The sequence below is a fragment of the Dama dama genome, chromosome 22 (assembly GCF_033118175.1).
Source record: "Dama dama isolate Ldn47 chromosome 22, ASM3311817v1, whole genome shotgun sequence".
Classification (NCBI taxonomy): Eukaryota; Metazoa; Chordata; class Mammalia; order Artiodactyla; family Cervidae; genus Dama; species Dama dama.
Genome location: NC_083702.1, coordinates 22,619,978 through 22,641,217, shown reverse-complemented (window position 1 = coordinate 22,641,217; position 21,240 = coordinate 22,619,978). Strand labels below are relative to the sequence as shown.

Here is a 21,240-nt window from a genome sequence, read left to right as displayed (position 1 = left end):
ACTTTACAGAAGGAGGCCACCCTGGAGAGGGTCAGTCCACAAGGCAGGGACCGCCGGCGCCAGGGCTGGGCTCCAGATCTGATCGAAGGGCCGACCCACTACACTACCACCAGCTTTTCAACAGAGAGCTCTACCTGGTCAAATGGACTGTCAGTGTGTGTCACAACCGTGACCTAAAACAGAAGTTTTCTAGACTCACAGACACAGAGGACAGACTTCGGTGGCCAGGAGGGGAAGGGGAGGGATGGATTGGGAGTTGGGGTTAGCATATGCAAACTAGTACATACAGGATGCATAAGCAACATGGTGCTACTGTACAGCACTGGGGGCTATATTTAATATCCTGGCATAAACCATGATGGAAAAGAATACGGAAAAAGAGTATATGTGTAGAACTGAATCACTCTGCTGCAGAGCAGAGACTAACACAAGACCGCAAACCAACTATGATGATGCGCGTGCTTGGTCTATACTTCAATCATAAAGAAATACATATATAAATAAACAAAAGTTTCTCAAGACACTATTTCTGGCCAAAAGGAAAATAAAAGCCTATCGTGAACTGATGTTAAAATCAAATGACAGGGTCCAATCAGTCAAGCATCTCCATGTCCGTTAGGAACAGGAACCTGGTCAGGTGGCCTCGACCTGCGCTAGGAGGGTATCACTCACAGTGGTGCGCAGTTTCTGTGTCCTTCTGGAATTACATAAGCCTCCTCCTGCTCCTGAGTAGTCGGCCATTTCCTGTTGCGCAAGGGACAAACAATGGGCAGACTGTCGCCAGTGTTTTCATTAATTACACCACAGGCTGAATGGCATCGATTACCACATAATGGACATTTCACAGTGACCCTGCTTCCTTTGTTCAAACAATGTATCTGAATGTCTCAGCAAAAGGACCCATTCTATTTGGGTCTTTAAGAGAATGAAAAGACACCAGGAGCTCAGGAATAATTGCATCACTTTGCCCCAGTAATGATTTTATGACTTGTCCAACTTCCCTTGTGCCTTCTTACCCTTGGAGGCAGGATGGGAGGGAAGAAATCTCAAAACCTTTAAGTGAGTCTCAAAGCTCAATACATCAATGTCAGGAGGATCACCCCCCACCCCGATGCCCTGCCCTGGAAATGGGCTAGAGAGTGACACTGAAAGGCAGCCAAAAAGGAAGAGAAACACATCAGGGTCAAAATCAAAGCTCAAGGGCAGAAATTCCACTCCTCCCTCCCCCGGGAGAGTCTCCCTGGACTCTAGAAAAGACACTAGTTCAGGGCCCATCCCATAAACATCCTAGAACAGGGGTCCCCAACCCCCAGGTCCCAGAACGGTATTGGTCCATGGCCTGTTAGGGACAGGGCCTCACAGCAGGAGATGAGCAGTGGATAGGTGGGCGAGCCAGCAAAGCTTCATATGCATCAACAGCCTCTCCCCATCACTCACATTACTGCCTGAGCTCCACCTCCTATCAGATCAGCGGTGGCATAATAAACATAATGAACTTGAATCATCCTGAAACCATCTCGCTCTCCCCTGCACCCCTGGTCCGTGGAAAAACTGTCTTCCACAAAAGCAGTCCCAGATGCCAAAAAGGTTGGGGACCATAGTTCCAGAGGATCTTCTGCCTCCCTGTGAAGTCCCTGTTCTGCTTTCTCTCTCATTAAAGCCCCACTTTCTGCAGCCCTCCTGAGTGGGAGAGGGGAACATCACAAAACCACTGTCCAGCTTCCCTGGTGGCGTCCCTCTGTCCACCTTCATTTCTGCCACAGTCCTCTGAGATACTGGTAAAAACCCCTTTCTCAAAAAAAGGTGACTGATCAGGAGCATGGAAAAGTTAGCCTTAAATCGGCAGAGCTGGCATCTTCGAGATGGATATGTGGGGTCTTCAGGGTTATTTTCTTAAGTGTGGCTGCATCCCATAAGGACTGCGTTTGAAATTTTAAAAAGTGTGCTGTGAAACCACGGAGAGAATACTAGAAAGGAATACGGGATCAGGGAAAGAGAGCATTAAGTGTGATCAAGGAGAGGAGTTGGGGAGTAAAAAGCCTTTGGATAAAAAAGTAAAGAGAGGGACTTCCCTGGCGGCCCAGTTGTTAAGACTTCATTTTCCAATGCAGGGGGTGTGGGTTCAATCCCTGGTCGGGGAGCTAAGATTCCACTTGCCTAGCAGTCAAAAAATCACAATATAAGACAGAAGCAATAGTGTAACAAATAAAGACTTTAAAATGGTCCATATAAAAAAAATTCTTAAAAAAAAAAAAAAAGAAACAGAAAAAGACAGTAGAAAAAGCAAGGGTTCTGGAGTCTTCCATGTGGGTTTCAGATTTGGATTCGAATGTCCGGCTCCACCATTTAACAACCACATGCCCTTGAATGGTTTGCCTTTCAGGTCTCTGAACCCTGGTTTGTATCTGTCAGAAGTCTATGACAAGGTACATCAAATGCCTGCTCTAGACCTGGCACATGGTAAACACGTAAAAGAAATTACAGTGGTCGTATTATTACTACTCTTACTCCCACACTAGGAGAAGAGCTGAAGGGGCCCTGGTAATAGATGGAAGTGGGCGGAGGTGAAGAAACTCTGGCAGGCACACAGTAACCTGGACTCCCCTTCCCTATGTCCAGGATTATAGGGAAATAAAAGTAAGTTTGTATGACCTAAGCGACACATTCACGATTTTAAAACCTGAGCTAAGGCAACCAACCAATGTAAAACTGGGTTAATAATGTGCTCTATAATCCCCTCACTTATGCAATTGAGACACGAATATAACCCTTTCTCTGACTTAGAGAACAGACTTTGGAGGTATGTGCAGGTACATATTTTACACCTAACATCCTCTATGCTATGCGTGAGGAAAGAACCAGAGATACCCAAGATGGGATGGTGACGATGCTGATGTGTTTATACTAACATAATCGTCTGCTCGACCTCAAATGACGCCGGAGTCAGTGCTCTTAAACACTGTGCCAGGTGACCCCTCCTGACATGCGAGCAGCGCCTGGCATAGAGTCCGGAGGCCCATGTCATTGACACCTCGACTCCCCTACACAGCCTCATGCAATGAACACCTCCTCGGCACGAGGGGAGAAATGCGGCAGAGACCCCTTGACTGGGCAGAGCAGGAGTGTTTTTAGACAGGCTGTTGGCATATCCGGAAGGGGATGGCGATGCACCGGGCAGAAACAGGGGCAGAGTCCAGCAGAAGGGAGCACACAGGGGGCATGGGGTGAGAATGGAGGCCAGAGGAACACCTGAGGCGAGTGGGTCCTGTGGCCACAACTGTGACAGCTACAGGACGGAGAGGCAGGTGTGTGGTGACGGGGGGTCTTGGTCTCAGCAAGGGTGAGAGAGCAAATGGCTGATAAAAGACGGAAATAATGCCATTTGCAGCAACATAGATGGACCGAGAGGTTATCAAACTAAGTGAAGTCAGACAAAGGAAGATTATATATACACACTACAACATATAAAACAGATATACCTACTGTATAGCACTGGGGACTATACTCAATATTTTGTAATAACCTATTAGGGAAAAGAATTGGAAGAAATATGTATATATATGTATGTATAACTGAATCACTTTGCTGTACACTTGAAATTACTACAACATTGTTATCAACTATATTTTGATAAAAAAGTAAAAAAAAAGAAAACGGCTGAGGTGTGCTAGGATGCTTCCCTGATAGCTCAGTTGGTAAAGAATCCACCTGCAATGCAGGAGACCTGGGTTTGATCCCTGGGTTGGGAAGATCCCCTGGAGAAGTGGAAGGCTACCTAATCCAGTATTCTGGCCTAGAGAATTCCACAGACTGTATAGTCCATGGGGTTGCAAAGAGTCGGACACGACTAAACTTTCACTTTCACTTTGACTTTGTGCTAGGATGTGGGAAGAAATCCCTACTAAACGCTATTTTAATTGTGCCACTAACGCTCATTCTTCTACAGTAACATCCTATAAGAAACCCCACTGGTGGTCTTGCTGCATTTTAAAGACATGACTTTTACTTACTAAAAGAATCCTTTCATTTACACAGCTCCTTAGAGTCCTGCAGAGAGCTTGCATCTTCACTGTCCCATTTGCTCTGGAATGCAAGTTGGCTGTCGCCTTAATTTTCTGCAAGAGCAGCTCTAGCAATGGTTGGATACATCCCTGGACAAGTTTCAAGCTCTCTCCTCATGTGCAGAATGAACCCTGGAGAGTGAGGCCAGGACGGCATTTAAAATCTCATGATACCAGGATTACCTGGTGGTCCAGTGGTTAAGACTCTGCGCTCCTACTACAGGGGATGTGGGTTCGATCCCTGGTCGGGGAACTAAGATCCCACGTGCCACATGGCGAGGCCGAAAGAAAATAAAATGATGGAGCATTTTAAAAAGTAAATTAAAAAATATAAAAATCTCACAATACCAAAATACAGTCTGTCAACAAGGGCAGAAAAAAGTTAACTGTTGTCTCAAGCTCTAGGGACACTTCCTCAAGAAAACCTTCAGGAATCCTTGAGAAGAATCTTTGAAAGAATGAGAGATGTTTTTAAAAGGAGTTTGGCTCTGGAAGTATCCTCCCAAGAAACAACAGAGACAGCAAATGAGCCTCTGGTTCAAGACATCCCAACAAGTGTGATAAAGAACAGACTGTTAATAGTGGATAGGCAGGTACTATGACTGTCACTGGTCGAAACATTTTTGATAACATTTAGGTGTAGAAGTTGTGAGGAACAGCCCTCCTGGCTTGCTCTGTACTAGCCAAGAGGTCACTATATCTTTTCTAATAAGACCTTCTGGGCCTACTCTACCTAAAATTTATACCCCACTGACACTTCAAATCCTTTTTCTTGCTTTCTATTTTGATTCTTGGCATTTTTCTTACATGTGATATATAAAACTACTTTTTTCATTTTGTTTATTACCTGTTTCCTCAATGGAAGGTTAAGGTCTATGTGGAAGGGAGTCTGTCTCTTTTGTTCAGCGATACATCCTTATCACCTGGAGCAGAGCCTGGCCCAGAGCTGAATGAGTTCAGAAATGAAGCGAACATGAAGAGGTACAAGCACAGAACATTCTGAAAAGCGTATTCTTATCTCAGAGAGTCAAAAAGCAGTAGCCAAGGAGACAGAACCCTATTAAGACTCATATAAATGAGAAAAAGAGAACAGAATTATTCCAAGTTGGGAAAAAAATGCACGTTCAAGATAGAGATTCATTAAAAAGAAAAACAGAACGAACCAGGCTAAAAGCAAATACTGGTCATCTCATCACTAAAGTTAGCAACCATGCCTAACTGTCATATTTCCTTCTAATCTTTTTAAAAAAGAGATTTAACATATCTGAAATCCTATTAACTATACAATATGTATTAATTTTTTCCACTTAATATTAATGATTTAACTGTCTGCTTAATGTCACTTGATTTTCACTGACAGGAGGACTTAATCAAGTGAAATTCACTTGGGACCTTGGAGCCTTGCACCAACCCCTATGAATCTCAAAGTCAGAATGAAGATGCATTTTAGAATTGTAAGTTTAAAGATGGCACACAGGGGCTTCCCTGGTAGCTCAGTGGTAAAGAATCCACCTGCCAATGCAGGAGACACAGGTTCGATCCCTGGTCTGGAAAGATCCCACATGCCACAGAGCAACTAAGCCCATGCACCACAACTATTAAGCCTGTGTTCCAGAGCCCAGGAACTGCAGCTACTCAAGCCCGAGCACTCTAGAGCCTGTCCTCTGGAAGAGAAGCCACTGCATTGAGAAGCCCGCACACTGCAACGAAGAGTAGCCCCCGCTCACTGCAAGAAGAGAAAAGCTCACACAGCAACAAAGACCTAGCACGGTCAAACATAAATAAAGTTACAAAAAAAAAAAGGACTAGAAAGAAAATGAAAAAAAAAAAAAAAAAAGATAATGAGATGTTCAAAATGTAGCCCCAAACCACCCTGGGCACACGACAGACTACATTTCCCAGCCTCCTCTGGAGTTAGCTATGGCCATGTGACTGAGTTCCAGCCAAAGTGACCTGCAACATTTATAGATCTGATCCAGTAGAACCTCACATCTGTGCTACTCCAGTTTCCCCCTCCTGCCAACTGGAATGCTATCAGCAATGTGGCCGTTGGATATGGCAGGGCCATAAAATGGGAGGAGCCTTGAATTCCTAACTCAATGGAGGAGTCACCTGCTAATCAGAAACATCCACCCTGATTATGAGCAAGAAATAAACTTCAGCGGCATTTGAGCCATTACACATTCTTGAGTCTATTTACAGGTGCAGTCTAGCCTACATTTACCTAATGTGTGTGCTGTGTGCTTAATCGCTCAGTCGTGTCCATCTCTTTGTGACCCTCTGGACTGCAGCCTTCCAGGCTCGTCTCTCCATGGGATTTTCCAGGCAAGAATACTGGAGTAGGCTGCCACTCCCTCCTCCAGGGCATCTTCCTGACCCAGGGATCGAATTCACATCTCCCGTGTCTCCGGCACTGGCAGGCAGATTCTTTACCCCACTGAGCTATCAGGGCATTTACCTAACAGAGCTCTCATAACTTTTGTTTTCTGTAACAGAATAAGAAAGCTTATCAGTCACTATGCCAAAGACATTGACACATGTGAAGAATATATTAACTTGTTCATTTAACAAGCATTTATTAAATGTCTACTATGTGCCAGGTATGTGCTGAGCATCGCAGCAACATTCAAATGTATTAACACATTATTGATCGGGAGACTTTTGCAGAAGCTAACACCTGTGGAGGGCAATTTATTTTGCAAGTGAAGACTGAAAGTCTCCAGTCAGTAATGTCTGGGTAACAAAAGACCTATTTATACGTCTCTGGCCAATAATGTGTTACACTTCCTTATTTTTCTTCATGAAAGAGACACAGGACAGGAACTGTCTTTCCCCGGTCCTACTTCCAGTTCTGTTACCATGTGCCCGGAATACTGCTCACCTGCTAGCTTACAGGCTGCAGTTCCTCTGGCTTTCCTCACAAGAGAGGTGGCTGAAGGGCCTCCAACACCACCCATCCTCGCAGGCTGGAAAACGAGCTGGAGGAGAGAGTGGAGCAGGGCTCCAGCGCCGGGCCCGTGAGGCCTGTGCTAGGGAAGCTGGCCGAGCCGGCTGTCCGGGGGCGCGACTAGGGCAGGTGACCTGGAGGCAAACGGGGCTGCTGCTCACACATGCTTCACATCAGTACCCAGAGCCTGCATGGAGGGGGATCTCAAAGCAGTCGCATAACTGGGTTTTGCTCGGGCCTCGCCAAAACACACAGGCCCACATTTCCAACAGGCGAGTAATAAACTCGACTGGGCCTTCGTCCAGGATTTCTGCCTTTTGGCAGGCCAGTGCTGGTGCAGAGGAAGTGAGGGGCCAGGTCTGAGGAAGTGCTGGACAGCGTCCCTTACAGCCAGATACACCAGAATGTGCCCAATCCCTTAGCTGGATTTCCTGCCACGCAGGGGACCAGCTGTGTTTCTTACTGGAGAGAAAGGCTGCCCAAAGGACAAGAAGGGGGCACAACTCTGTCCCAAGGGCTCAACCTGAAATTTACACCAGGGTAGCTTGTCAGACAGAAAGGAAACCTGGAACGTTCCAGAAATGCCTCACCCTCAGCCTTTCAGCAAAAAGAAACCCAACATTTCAATGCTCTTGTCAAAATTTACAGCTTTAACCAATGCTGCCAAACCCATTTTATAATGTGAAGTCGAGCAAGCAGTGGCCAATGCCAGGATATGTTTAAAAGCAGCATCAGGAATCTAACAGTGTTATCATTTGGAGGACATTTGGTTCAAGGTGGCAGGCAAAGGGTAACAGCCTCACCTGGCCAGCGGCTCAAAGCAGCTTCTCGCTGAAGGGGCTCAGAGTGAAAACTAACGCCAATTCAGACACGGATTCTCTGTGCAAACTGTGAGAAACTCACTTAACCTTGGTCAGCCTCTCCCCCAGCCCCATGGGAGGAAAAATGGTACAGGAAGTCAGGTCAAATACTTGGAAAATGGTTCCAGCTGGGTCTCAAACATTACAGTACTGTCGACTGAAAGAAATCCCTGCCCAAGAACGGGAGCTCACTCCTTCCAACACTAGCTGAGAGCCTACAGCACGAAAAAGGAATAAAAACCCGATGATAAGGTTCCACAGAAGTGGAATGTAAGTAGTAAGGTATAGCAAAAAAAAAAAGAGGATGGGAAATCAGAAAGATTCATCCTCTATTGTCTCAGTTATTAACTAGGAGAAAAAGCCTGGACAAATCCCCAGTAAACTCAGGGACCCTTGGTTTTCAATGTGCCATGAAATGGCTGAATTAGAGAAATTTGAGAGTGTCTTTATAATCCCACGTAATCATGTGGCTTTCTAAGGATTGTGACTCTTAACGTGTCCATCTGAAAATGCTTCATTTGGATTAATGTTAAGAGAGCGTGCTTTCAACACAGGTAACAATGAAACACACAGAGGCTACCAGAATCACTCATGAATTTAGTTTTAAGGCCTTTAAGCAAGCACACAGAAACTGTAATGACGTTACCCTAGTGGCTTCAGCTCAGCTAAGAAGGTACTCGAAACCATGAACGCATTCCCTCACTGACAGCAGCGAGAGTGGGGCAGAAACAAGATCCAGGTCAGTGACTGTGAGCCACGCAGCTGTCTCAACCATGTCTTCCTTGGGCCCCCTTCCAGGTCTCTGCCACTAACCTTCCTCCCCACGTCCCCTGCCCCTGGGGAAGCCCTTACGTTAGGAGGATGCATGTTCCTTTCTTCCTTACCTTTCAGTAACCCCGATTTCAATGGAAGATGTGACCTAAAACTGAAAGTGTCTGCCTGCCAACCTGAATCCTTAACTAGAAACGATGAGATACCAACACAAATCACTGGAACAATCAGAGGCGAGACATTCACAGCTTAAAGGCCGAGGACCACTCACGTGCCATGTCCAGCATCATATTCCTCATGATCCACGCACCCCAGGCACCAGTTTGCTTTTCACAGAGCAGAATAAACAGTTAAATTAACTACAAAAACTCCAGACCACACATATGTGTGGCATGAAGGAAATCAGGCAGGGCTTTCAGATTGGGTTAAAAATGATCAGTCATGCCGCTGTGTAGTTCTTTGTGATACTCAGATTGTTGATAGTACTTAAGATGAGTCAATATTTAGGCTGCTGCTGGTATCAGGAAAGTTCACACAGGCCAATTCAGAGCAGTAAGGATAGGCTTTTCTCTCTCAGTCACTATTTTCTGTTGTTATTTTTTTTCTGTTAGTCATTATTTTTATTCAAAACAATAACAAGAGCTAATACCACAGTGTTTATTATATGGCAGACATGGTCCCATACTTTACACAGAATAACTCATTTAACCCTCACCAGAACCTTTCTGAGGTGGACTACTATTTTTTATCCTCAAGTAACAAAAGAGGAAACAGGCTTAGAAGAATCAAGTCACAGGACTTCCCTGGGTGGTCCAGTGGCCAAGATTCTGCACTCGCAATGCAAGGGGAAAACCATCCCTGGTTGGGGAACTAGATCTCACGCACGTGTCACAACTGAGGGCTTGCATGTCACAACTAAAGATACCACAAGTCTCAACTAAGAGACATGTCTCAACTGGGCACAGCCAGATTTAAAAATAAGAAGAATCAAGTAACTTGCTCGAGGTCACACAGCTCATTAAAGGCAGTGGCAGGGTTTGAACTCGGGAATGAGGCTCTGTAGTTCACACTCAGAACCACCACACAGAACAGCTCACAAAATCAAGGCCGGAGTTCTTTCCACCTCCACTGAGCCCTCAATAACTCCTGGACTCACAAGTGTGCTACTACCCAACAAAGCCTCTCCTTCAGAGAGAATACACAGGCTCCTCAGGTGTGACTGGTCTGTGCCAGGCGCCCTCTTTTTAAAAACCTGCCTAGTTCCCCCCTGTTCTTTCAAAACAAATGCCCCCAGGGCTCTTGCTACCTCAGGGGCCTCACTCTCAGAATTCACCTTGTATCTTTTATCCACCACCTCTTCTCGTCTCTTTACCCTCAACCCATTAGCCTGTTCTAATATACTACCCGCAAAAAAAAAAACAAAACCCAAATCTCATTTGATCTTCATCCACTTTTAATTCCATGGTTTCAATTTCTGCATCTGTGTAACAAGGGCCTTGGACCAGAAGCTCTCTCGGGTCCTTCCAGTTCTGACATCTGCTTCTTACCAGAGAGATTTCCTGGAAAAGTTTAGTTTCTCCACTGTCCCCTGAAGCCCCGAGGTTAATTTTCTTCTGAGACTCTCTGCTGGTCCCACAGCCGGCAATACTCTCCTCTCTCCATTCATTTCCCAAATCCCAGTTTTCCTAGAAGACATGACTTTAGCCTCACCCAATCCAGAATATTCGAGCTTGAACTCTCCCAGGCCTTCGGTTCTGAACCACAACTGAGTGCTCCACATTGATGGCACCAATCTTTCATCTTACTGTTCTGTGTATCTTCGTTCCCTTGCCTAGATGAAGCTCTCAGCGAGCAGGGACCATATCACGCTTCTCTATAACCCTTAAAGCCCCTCACTCTAGGTCAGTCGACAACAGCTGCTCAGCCATGCTAGCTGGCTGGCTAAGGGTCATCCTGAAGCTACTAGGGAAACTAGTGGTCAATGGACAAGATCGTCTGGTATGAAGGAAGACACCCCTAGTGTCCACTCCTCTCTGATAAAACAAATTCCCATCAATTTTTTATTCAAGAGCATCATCCAAATTTAGCAATAGGAAAGCCCAGCTAACTTCTTGGTTTTCTTCTGTCTGAATCAGCAATGGTTACAGCCACATTTCCCTCTGAGCCAAACGGAAGTGACCCCAAGCGCTGCAGCTTTCAGGGCTTCTGGCTGATCCGGGTTCTACTTCCACTAACACACATTCTCCACGGTTATTAAGTTCCTTGACGTTTCCACACATATAGCATTATGTTACTTCCTTGCACTTGCAACCCAACTTCCAGGAAACATCTGGAATAATATGAGCAAGCTGGTGTTTGATCAAAACGACATCCTCTGCTTTATTCCTTTGGAAGTGACTAATTCCAACCCTGGGGTTTGAAGTGAGCGCACACAGACACGTGTGTTTCAGGAGTTTGCACCAAGACAGATGACACGTCTCCAATGAAAACCTGCAACTACGCTGACCTCCTTGGTCGTAAGGGAGCTAACGAGGCATGGCTCATACCGGGCCTGCTGTCTCTGCTTGGCAACAATCCTGGCCACTACTGACGGCTCAAAGCAAATTCCAAGGCTCCTCAAACACAGAATTTTAAACTCAGTTTAACTGTCTTTAATGAATGCTCCACAGCACTGGTGCTCAACCCTGGTCACTCATGAGAATTATCCCAAGTGTGTTCACGAACACCGAGGCCCGGCTTCCTTCACCCGCCACTCACCTCCCTTCAAAAATTTCCATCTAATTGGTTTGCAGTGAAATCAACACATCACTTAAAAGCATCTCAGCTATACTGCATGAATGAAGGCGATATTTTAAGTATGATAATGGCACTCTGGCTGTGTTTTCAAAAAGGAGTCTTTGTCAATGGAAAAACTGGCTTAAAAAAAAAAAAGATCTCCATTTAGTGAATGGTATTGTACCAATGTGAATTTCCTGGTTTTGTCGTTGTGCTAAGGCTTTGTAAGATGCTCACTTTAGACAAAGTAATGAGAGGCATATAAGGTATCCTCTGAATTATGCTTTGAACTATTCTCTAAGTCTGAAAGTAATTCAAATTAAAAAGTTTTTAAAGGGGTCTTCTATTTTTAAAGATATATATGCTTAAATATTCATGAATGAAATAATATGCCTGAGATTTCCTGCAAAAGAGACCAGTTGGGGAGGTGGCAGGGAGTGAGTGGGGGCTGTGGATGAAACAGGGGTCTTCACAAGTTGATGTCTGCAGCAGCCAGACAGGACAGCAGCAGTGAGGACAGGAAAGGTCTCAGCATTTGCCTACTTCAGTGTGTGTGTCAAGTTTTCCACCATCTATACTGGAGTAAAAATTCCCAGGTGATTCTAACACTCACTCGGGCCCAAGACACCACTCTGGAGTTGAAAGTGTGGTATAATGAATTCTGTCTGTCTGGCACTATCAACTACAAAATACTTTACCCAGATCTTTGACAGTGAGCTAGTCACTTAATCTTTCTGTACCACAATTTCCTAAACTATGAAGTGACAGGTATGGAGTAGAAGACCCTATCAAAAAGAAGAGAGAAAACAATAAAATGTTGATTTATTCTAAAATCTGAAAATTAATGTCACAGTTAATGTCTAACACAGTCAAATATGGTAAGGTCTTACGTCTACAGAAGCATTTCCCAAAGAAGGCTCTTAGAAAACACCACTCCTGGGACTTCCCTGGTGGTCCAGTGGTTAGGAATCTGCCTTCCAATAGAGACTCAGGTTCAATCCTTGGTCAAGGTACTAAAATCCCATATCATGCAGGGCAATTGGGCCCACATGCTGCAGTGAGGAGCCTGCATGCTGGAATAAAGATCCTGCATGATGCAACTAAGACCCAACGCAACAAAATAAATACTGTTGTTGTTTTTAGAGAGAGAAAGAAGTCAGAGGGTATGTGTACTGTGAAGATGCTAAAGATCAACTTTTAAAAAAGACTATCTATATAAGATGTTAACAGATGTTACCCAAGATAAGGGTTCCAAAATCAAATAAGTTTGAAATGTGCTTATGTTCTCTATTGTAACATTGCTTAGAACTTTTAATAAGATAATATGCATTGGGACTTTCTGAGGATGGTACTAAAATATGCAAAAAGTCTGGCCTTCTTTGCATGGAACCAGTTTTACAGAGCTTATCTTGGAAAATAATGCTCTAGATCAGTGGTTCCTAAATCCCATGTAATGGAGAATCGCATTTGTATCATTCAATACGTTTATTAAAATAATGATTCACACCACATGCTAGGCCTTCCGGAGAGGAGAGAAGAATTCAACACTAAAACTAACAAAAAAACACAAGTGATTCTAATGCATAATCATGTTTGGAACTTCAAGTTCTGCAGGCCATAATGTAGTAAAATAAGTCAAATATCGAAAAGGCCACATGCATGCTGACCAATAAAAAAGGTCATATTTAATACTTTTCCATATAAAAGTAGTTAGTCCATAAGAAAAGCATATATGCACACAACATTCTAGGGAGAGTAAATAGTAAAATAATGGAGGTGTTGGCACATTTACATCTATCAGTAGAGCTAACGACTACTTTGTCATCTCAAGGATGCAGTACTTCTATTACTAACTGATCATTAATATGCAGGGATTCTCCACTTTTCCCCCTGTGTGTTTCCTCATGTCCATCCTCTCCTGCCAGAGTCAATGACCAGAACTAATTTGTTAAACTCCAGGAAATGCCATTCACACAGGTGGTTTCTCCAAGTTACAGCTCCTGACCTTTTCTTTATATGACATCACTTCAAGGTATCAGAAGAGAAATTCCTTCTTGATTGAAAATTTTTGAAAACATACTTACTTATACCTTGGTGCTCCCAGAGCTGTGCGATGCGCTGGCCCAGTCAATGATATATTTAAATGTTTAAAAGAAGTATCCACTTATTGTTATTCATAATTACTTAACAAGTGTACCACACACTCTTTCATTTATTAAGTACTTTCATGTGAATTATCTTGTGTCTTCACAAAAACCCTGTGGGTTAAGTAGGCGCAATTGTTTTTATCTAACCAATAAGAATCTGAGCTCTTCCTGCTAACACAGTGAAAAATATAATTGAGGAAGATGTCAGATGCTTTGCTCTCAGAGAAGTGATACTCAATTGGAAAACAAAACATAAATTACACACAGGAAAGAACTGAAGTGTCAGTCAAAGCAAATTAGTATGGCAGGACTTCACACATACTAACAACAGTTAACACCTACTGAGCAATTTAATCTTCACTCAACACTACTATTAGACCCATTTTTCATATGAGGAAACTGAGACCCAGAGAAGGGAGGTAACCTTCCCAAGCAAATAAATGGGGAACCAGGATTCAAACTCCAAATTAGTCCACTTCACAGGCCACTCTTTTCCATCACCACATTTTACTGCTGGGAAAGACGATGTTCCCAAAGTCATGGGGACAAATGTCAAGACACTGAAACAGAAAATGACTACTTCCCAGAAAAGTGGGGTCAGTGGTGCTACACCCCAGGAGAAGAGGACTCAAGAGACAGGGAATCACAAGACTGAGTTAGCCATGCTACTTTCTCGAGATCCATTACCTCTTTGATTCGTTTCACCAAAGCGTTCTGATCAAAAGCAACAGCCTCGGCGCACTGATGGAGGTGGTCCTGATAGCGGAGACAGAGCTGCAGCACTTGCTGAGAATCCAGTTTCTCCAGTTTGGTGTTTGTTGGGGAAGTCTGGCCACTCAACAGCCCTTCAAAGCAGAAAAAAAGAAAAAAAAAAAACCCAAATGAAATGAAAAATTACTAGTAAACTTGTGAATAAAGTAGTTTAATAACAAGTTTACTGAAGACAGAGTGAGAGAATTAAATTTAACTTTGCATCTTTTGTCGTGTGCTAGTGACAATCACAGCAACTATCATTTATGGAGCGTCTAGTATGTACCAAGCACTTGGCAAAGAGCCTCCTGGGCATTATTTTTCAGACTTATAATTGCCCAGGAAAGTAAATGATCACTAGCTGCATTTTACAAGTAAGGAACCCAAGATGTAGAGAGGTTAAGTAACTTTCCTAAAGTCACACAATAAGTGGTTTCTACAAGACACAGCACCTGACCTTATGGCACTGTTTTAAGATATTAAGAATACAAATCCCTTCTTGACTAAAAGAACTGTAAAATGGTTGTCTGAAAAACAGAAGAAAAAATATATATAAAGAAACTGTTAGGAGGAAATACAAACGTGAAGACTTTTTTTTTTTTTCATGAAGACATTTAAAAGCTGAGCAGGATGTCCACTAACATGCCATGAGCCTCATCCTTTACATTTTCTTCCAAAATCAGTTTACCTGGACAACTATTAAATTCCCTTAAATTTGAATGGGACATTATTTTTCAAAGCCTTTCACACAGAATTACCTTACCTTTCTTTAAGGTGTGTAGACCAGGATAATTATTAGCAGTTACAAAACATGAAATGCCAGTTAAAGAGCTTAAATGACATGCTAAGGGTCACACAACAAAGTCCTGACCAGAACTAAAGTCCCCTGATTTCTGATCAAGGGCTTCCTTCCAACTCAAAGGTTCACAAACTTTTTCGTGTCAAGACACTTTGATCCTCCCAGAAATTATTGAGGACCCCAAAGCACTTATGTAGTTTAAAGCAATATTCAAAGCTGTTAAAAAATTAAAACTGAGCAGGGGGAGGAGAAGGTGAGACGAATTCAGAGTAGCACTGAAACAGATGCATTACCACATGTAAAACAGATAGCCAGTTAGAAGTTGCTGGTGTAACTCAGGGAGCTCCATCTGGTGCTCTGTGACAACCCAGAGGGGTGGGATGGGGTGGAAGAGAGGGAGGGGACATGTGTGTACCTGTGGCTGATTCATGCTGATGTACGGCAGAAACCAACAACACTGTAAAGTAACTGTCCTCCAATTAAAAATGAAAAAAAAATTCTTGAACATTTATCATTTTTAAAAATAATATTACTCAGCTATTAAAAAGAATGCATTTGAATCAGTTCTAATGAGGTGGATGAAACTGGAGCCTATTATACAGAGTGAAGTAGGTCAGAAAGAAAAACACCAATACAGTAATATTAACACACATATAGGGAATTTAGAAAGACGGTAACGATCACCCTATATGTAAGACAGCAAAAGAGACACAGATATAAAGAACAGACTTTTGGACTCTGTAGGAGAAGGTGAGGGTAGGATGATTTGAGAGAATAGCATTGAAACATGTATATTACCATATGTGAAACAGATCAGTCCAAGTTCGACGCATGAAACAGGGCACTCAAAGCCGGTGCACTGGGACAACCCAGAGGGATAGGGTGGGGAGGGAGGTGGGAGGGAGCGTCAGGATGGGGACACATGTACACCCATGGCTCCTTCACGTCAATGTATGGCAAAAACCACTACAATACTGTAAAGTAATTAGCCTCCAATTAAAATTAATTAATTAATAATAATAACCCCATTATGTGCTAATGTAAATAACATATTTTAAAGGATATCACTATTTTCCCAAACAAAGAAGTAAGAAGAGTGGCATTCATTTACATTTTTGTAAGTCTTTTCACTGTCTTGGCTTCATAGCAAACAGCTAGAGTCTCAGACTGGCTTCTGCATTTAATATGTTGCTATTTTACATCATGAAGCCTCTGAAAAACTCCACTGTACACTTTTATTAAGAGGATGAGAGTAATTAACAATCATCTAAGTATTACTGTGAAAATAGTTTTGACCTCTGAGAATCCCTACTGGGAGCCTGGGGACCTCGGGGACCCCCTTCCACACCCAGAGCAGAACACTCACACCAGAGCCAACGGCACAGCGCGCGTCTGAAATAAACACGACAATGGCGCATGCACTGGGCACCAAAAGGATGGACTCGCACGCATCCGAGCTTGTCTTGGGAAGCCTTCCCCACTCCTGCCTCCCAACCGCCAATGTCAAACCTCCACTGGTTCCGAGGAACTGGGGCGTAAGCCAAGTGCTTCATCCCCTCAAGAAGTTGGAGGCTGGCTGACCCGATGGAGCTGTTCCAGAGAATTCTCTCAGCTCCTCCTCTGGCCCGACAGCAGGGTGTAGGTGCGCCCCGCAGGGCCCTGCTCCCCCACCTCCACTGCCGACCCTGGCACGGGACGGCCTGGAGCTCCCCGCACCCTGCCTCCCCATAGGAGCTTTTGACAGGGTTGACTTTGGCAGAAATAAGGATTTATTTTTCAGATCTGATGTTTTTATTGAGATCCTGTGTACACGATCTTGTGTATTCCTTTACGCAGCTTCTCCCAAAGGCAACATCTTGTAAAGCTATAATACAACATCACAGTCAGGACACTGACATGGGCACGGCCCACTGATCTGCTCAGATATCCCCACTTTACTTGGATGTGTGTGTTTAGCTCTGTACAGTTTTTTCACATGCGTAGGTTTGCGTATCTCTACCACAGTCAGATACTGAGCCATTCCAACACCACAAGAAGTTCTTCTGTTGCTTTTTATAACCACAACTACCCCTCATCCATCCTCAGCCCTAACCACCACTAATCTGTTCACCATTTCTAAAATTTTGCCATTTTCAAAAATGTTCAAAAGGGGAAAAATCCAAAATGTAACCTTTTGGGACTGACTTTTTTCACTCAACATAATCCCTCAGATATTCATTTACTTGTTATATCAGTAGTTTGTTCATCTTTATTTCTGAGTAGTACTCCATGGTATGCATCACCCAGAGTTTGGTTAACTATTCACCTGTTGAAGGACATTTGGGTTTTTTCCAGTTTGGGGCAAAGACAAACAAAGGTGCTAGCGACAGTCGCCACACTGGCTTTTCTGTAAACACAGATTTTCATTCCTCTGGGATGAATGCCCGAGAGTACAACTGCAAGACAAAACCAAGGGTACAGTCAGCAAAGACAAGACCAGGAGCTGACTGACTGTGGCTCAGATCATGAACTCCGTATTGCCAAAATCAGACGTAAACTGAAGGAAGGAGGGAAAACCACTAGACCATTTAGGTATGACCTAAATCAAATCCCTTACGATTATACAGTAGAAGCGAGAAACAGATTCAAGGGATTAGATCTGATAGACAGAGTGCCTGAAGAACTATAGATGGAGGTTCATAACACTGTACAGGAGGTGGTGATCAAAACCACCTGCAAGAAGAAGAAATGCAAAAAGGCTAAATGGTTGTCTGAAGAGGCCTTACAAATAGCCGAGAAAAGAAGAGAAGCAAAATGAAAAGGAGAAAAGAAAAGATACACCCATCTGAATGCAGCATTCCAAAGAATAGCAAAGTAAGCCTGCCTAAGTGAACAATGTAAAGAAATAGAGGAAAACAATAGAATGGGAAAGACTAGAGATCTCTTCAAGAAAATTAGAGATACCAAGGGAACATTTCATGCAAAGATGGGCACAATTAAGGACAGAAATGGTGTGGACCTAACAGAAGCAGATGTTAAGAAGAAGTGGCAAGAATACACAGAGGAACTATACCAGAAAAATCTTAATGACCCAGATAACCATGATGGTGTGGTCACTCACCTAGATTAGTCATCCTGAGTGAGAAGTCAAGTGCACCTTAGGAAGCATCACTACAAACAAAGCTAGTGGAGGTGATGGAATTCCAACTGAGCTGTTTCAAATCCTACAAGATGATGTTGTGAAAGTGCTGCACTCAATATGCCAGCAAATATGGAAAACTCAGCAGTGGCCACAGGACTAGAAAAGATGTTTTCATTTCAACCCCAAAGAAAGGCAATGCCAAAGAATGTTCAAACTACCGCACAATTGCACTCACTTCACATGCTAGCAAAATTCTCCAAGCCAGGATTCAATAGTTGTAAACCAAGAACTTCCAGATGTTTGAGCTACATTTAGAAAAGGCAGTGGAACCAGAGGTCAAATTGCCAACAACCGTTGGAACATCGAAAAAGCAAGAGAATTCCAGAAAAACATCTACTTCTGCTTCACTTAGTACGCTAATGCCTTTGACTATGTGGATCACAAACTGTTGAAAACTCTTTAAAGAGATGGGAATACCAGATCACCTTACCTGCCTCCTGCGAAACCTGTACGCAGGTCAAGAAGCAACAGATAGAACTGGACATGGAAGGAAAAAAAAAAAGAGTCTTATCCAGGATCACAGTTCAAAAGAATCAATTCCTTTGCACTCAGCCTTCTTTATGGTCCAATTCTTGTATCTGTACATGACTACTGGAAAAACCATAGCTTTGATAATATGGACCTTTGTTAGCAAACTGATATCTGCTTTTTAATATGCTGTCTAGGTTTGTCATAGCTTTTCTTGCAAATTCTCAACCACTGAATCACCAGGAAAGTCCAGATATATGTATACATTTAGCTGATTCACTTTTCTGTATGGCAGAAACTAACAATATTTTAAAGCAACTATACTCCAGTAAGAATTTTTAGGGGAAAAAAAAAAAAAAAGAACTGGACATGGAACAATGGACTTGTTCAAAATTGGGGAAGGAGTATGTCAAGGCTGTATATTGTCACCCTGCTTCTTTAACTTCTATGCAGAGTACATCGCGTGAAATGCCAGGCTGGATGAAGCACAAAATGGAATCAAGATTCCCAGGAGATGTATCAACAATCTCCGATATGCAAATGAGGCCACCCTTATGGCAGAAAGTGAAGAGGAACTAAAGAGCCTCTTGATGAAAGTGAAAGAGCAGAATGAAAAAGCTGGCTTAAAACTCAACATTCAAAATACAAAGATCATGCCATCCAGTCCCATCACTTCATGGCAAATAGATGGGGAAACAGTGGAAACAGTGACAGACTTTATTTTCTGGGGCTCCAAATTCACAGCAGATGCCACTACAGCCATGAAATTAAAAGACACTTACTTCTTGGAAGAAAAGCCATGACAAAACTAGACAGCACATTAAAAAGCAGAGACATTACTTTACCAACAAAGGTCCGTTTAGTCAAAGCTATGGATTTTCCAGTAGTCATGTATGGATGTGAGATTTGGACCATAAGGAAGGCTGAGCACTGAAGAATTGATGCTTTTGAACTGTGGTGTTGGAGAAGACTCTTGAGAGGCCCTTGGACTGTGAGGAGATCCAACCAGTCAATCCTAAAGTAAATCAGTCCTGAATATTCATGGGAAGGACTGATGCTGAAGCTGAAGCTCCAATACTTTGGCCATCTGATGCAAAGAGCCAACTCATTAGAAAAGACCCTGATGCTGGGAAAGGCAGGAGGAGAAGGGGACGACAGAGGATGAGAAGGTTGGATGGCATCACCGACTCAATGGACATGAGTTTGAGCAAACTCCTAGAGATGGTGAAGGACAGGGATGCCTGGCGTACTACAGTCCATGGGGTCCCAAAGACTCAGACATGACTAAGCGACTGGACAACAGCAATTGCTGGGTTGCATGACAACTGCATGTTCAGTATTACAAGCAACTGCAAAACATTTTTCTAGAGTGTCCATACTGAGAAAATGTGGGGTTTTTCAGACCACTGAAATCTCCTAACAAAGTTATCAACAGCCACGCTACTACTGACAAAGAATATAGTTCCAGGAATGTAGACTTGGGAAGAAAGGCACCTAGAGTATTTTGTTGTCAATCCAGGACTGAACTAGTAAAAGACTGAAGACGAACTGTAAGAAAAGGAATTAAATAATTTTGTGCCATCAAAAGTGGGCCAGGATAAAAAAAAAAAAAAAGTGGGCCAGAATAACACAGAGACCATAAAGGAAACATTGATATATCCAAGAAGATAAAAATCAAGACTCCTCATGGCAAAAAGCACTGTAAGCTAAAACAAAACAAAAAATCTGCAAGAAATATTTGCTACATGTATCATAAAGGGTAAGCATCCTATTAGATAAAGAGCTCCTAGAAACTGGCAAGCAAAAAATCAGCAAAAGCAAGACGGACAAAGGATATGAATGGCATTTCACAGAAAAGTAAATACCAATGCCACAACTCTAAGATGCAGAAGTTCACTCATATTAAGAAAAATAGAAAAGAAGACTTCACTGGAAGTGCATTCTTCTCTCAAACTGGTAAAAGTCCAAAAGTGTGATAAAAACTCTGCAGGTAGAACTATGAGGAAATAGGCATTGCTGATTTGTATGTAAGCTGCTAACGATGTCATAGAGGGTGATTTGGTAAAGATATCAATTTATGCAGTTACAAATGCATACAGCCACTAATGCAGCAATTTCTCTACTAGGAATTCATATGTTAGCACACATGCTAAATGACGTATCATTATTTAAATGATTATTCATTGTAGCAGTGACTATAATAATAAAAGGAGAGCAAACACCTCAATGTCCATCAAGGGAGATTGCTATCAATATCAATCCATAAATGGTATTCCATGACCACGGAAAAGAATGAAGACGGTCTGTATATGTGTGTGTGTGTGTGTGTGTGTGTGTGTGTGTGTGTGTGTTAGTCACTCAGTCATGTCCAACTCTTTGCCACCTCCGGGACTTTAGTCCACCAGGCTCCTCTGTCCATGGAATTCTCCAGGCAAGAATACTGGAGTGGGTAGCCTCTCCTTCTCCAGGGGATCTTCCCAA

At 43.1% G+C, this 21,240-nt stretch overlaps 1 protein-coding gene across 2 annotated transcripts in view; it reads right to left on the bottom strand.

Moving 5' to 3' along the window:
* BORCS5 (BLOC-1 related complex subunit 5) overlaps positions 1-21,240 on the bottom strand; it is a 96,469-nt gene that overhangs the window by 16,621 nt on the left and 58,608 nt on the right. For both annotated transcript variants that reach the window (XM_061125034.1, XM_061125033.1), the window contains exon 3: positions 14,249-14,406. In XM_061125034.1, the coding sequence (XP_060981017.1) occupies positions 14,249-14,406 (158 nt within the window). The remainder of the gene's footprint in view (positions 1-14,248; positions 14,407-21,240) is intronic.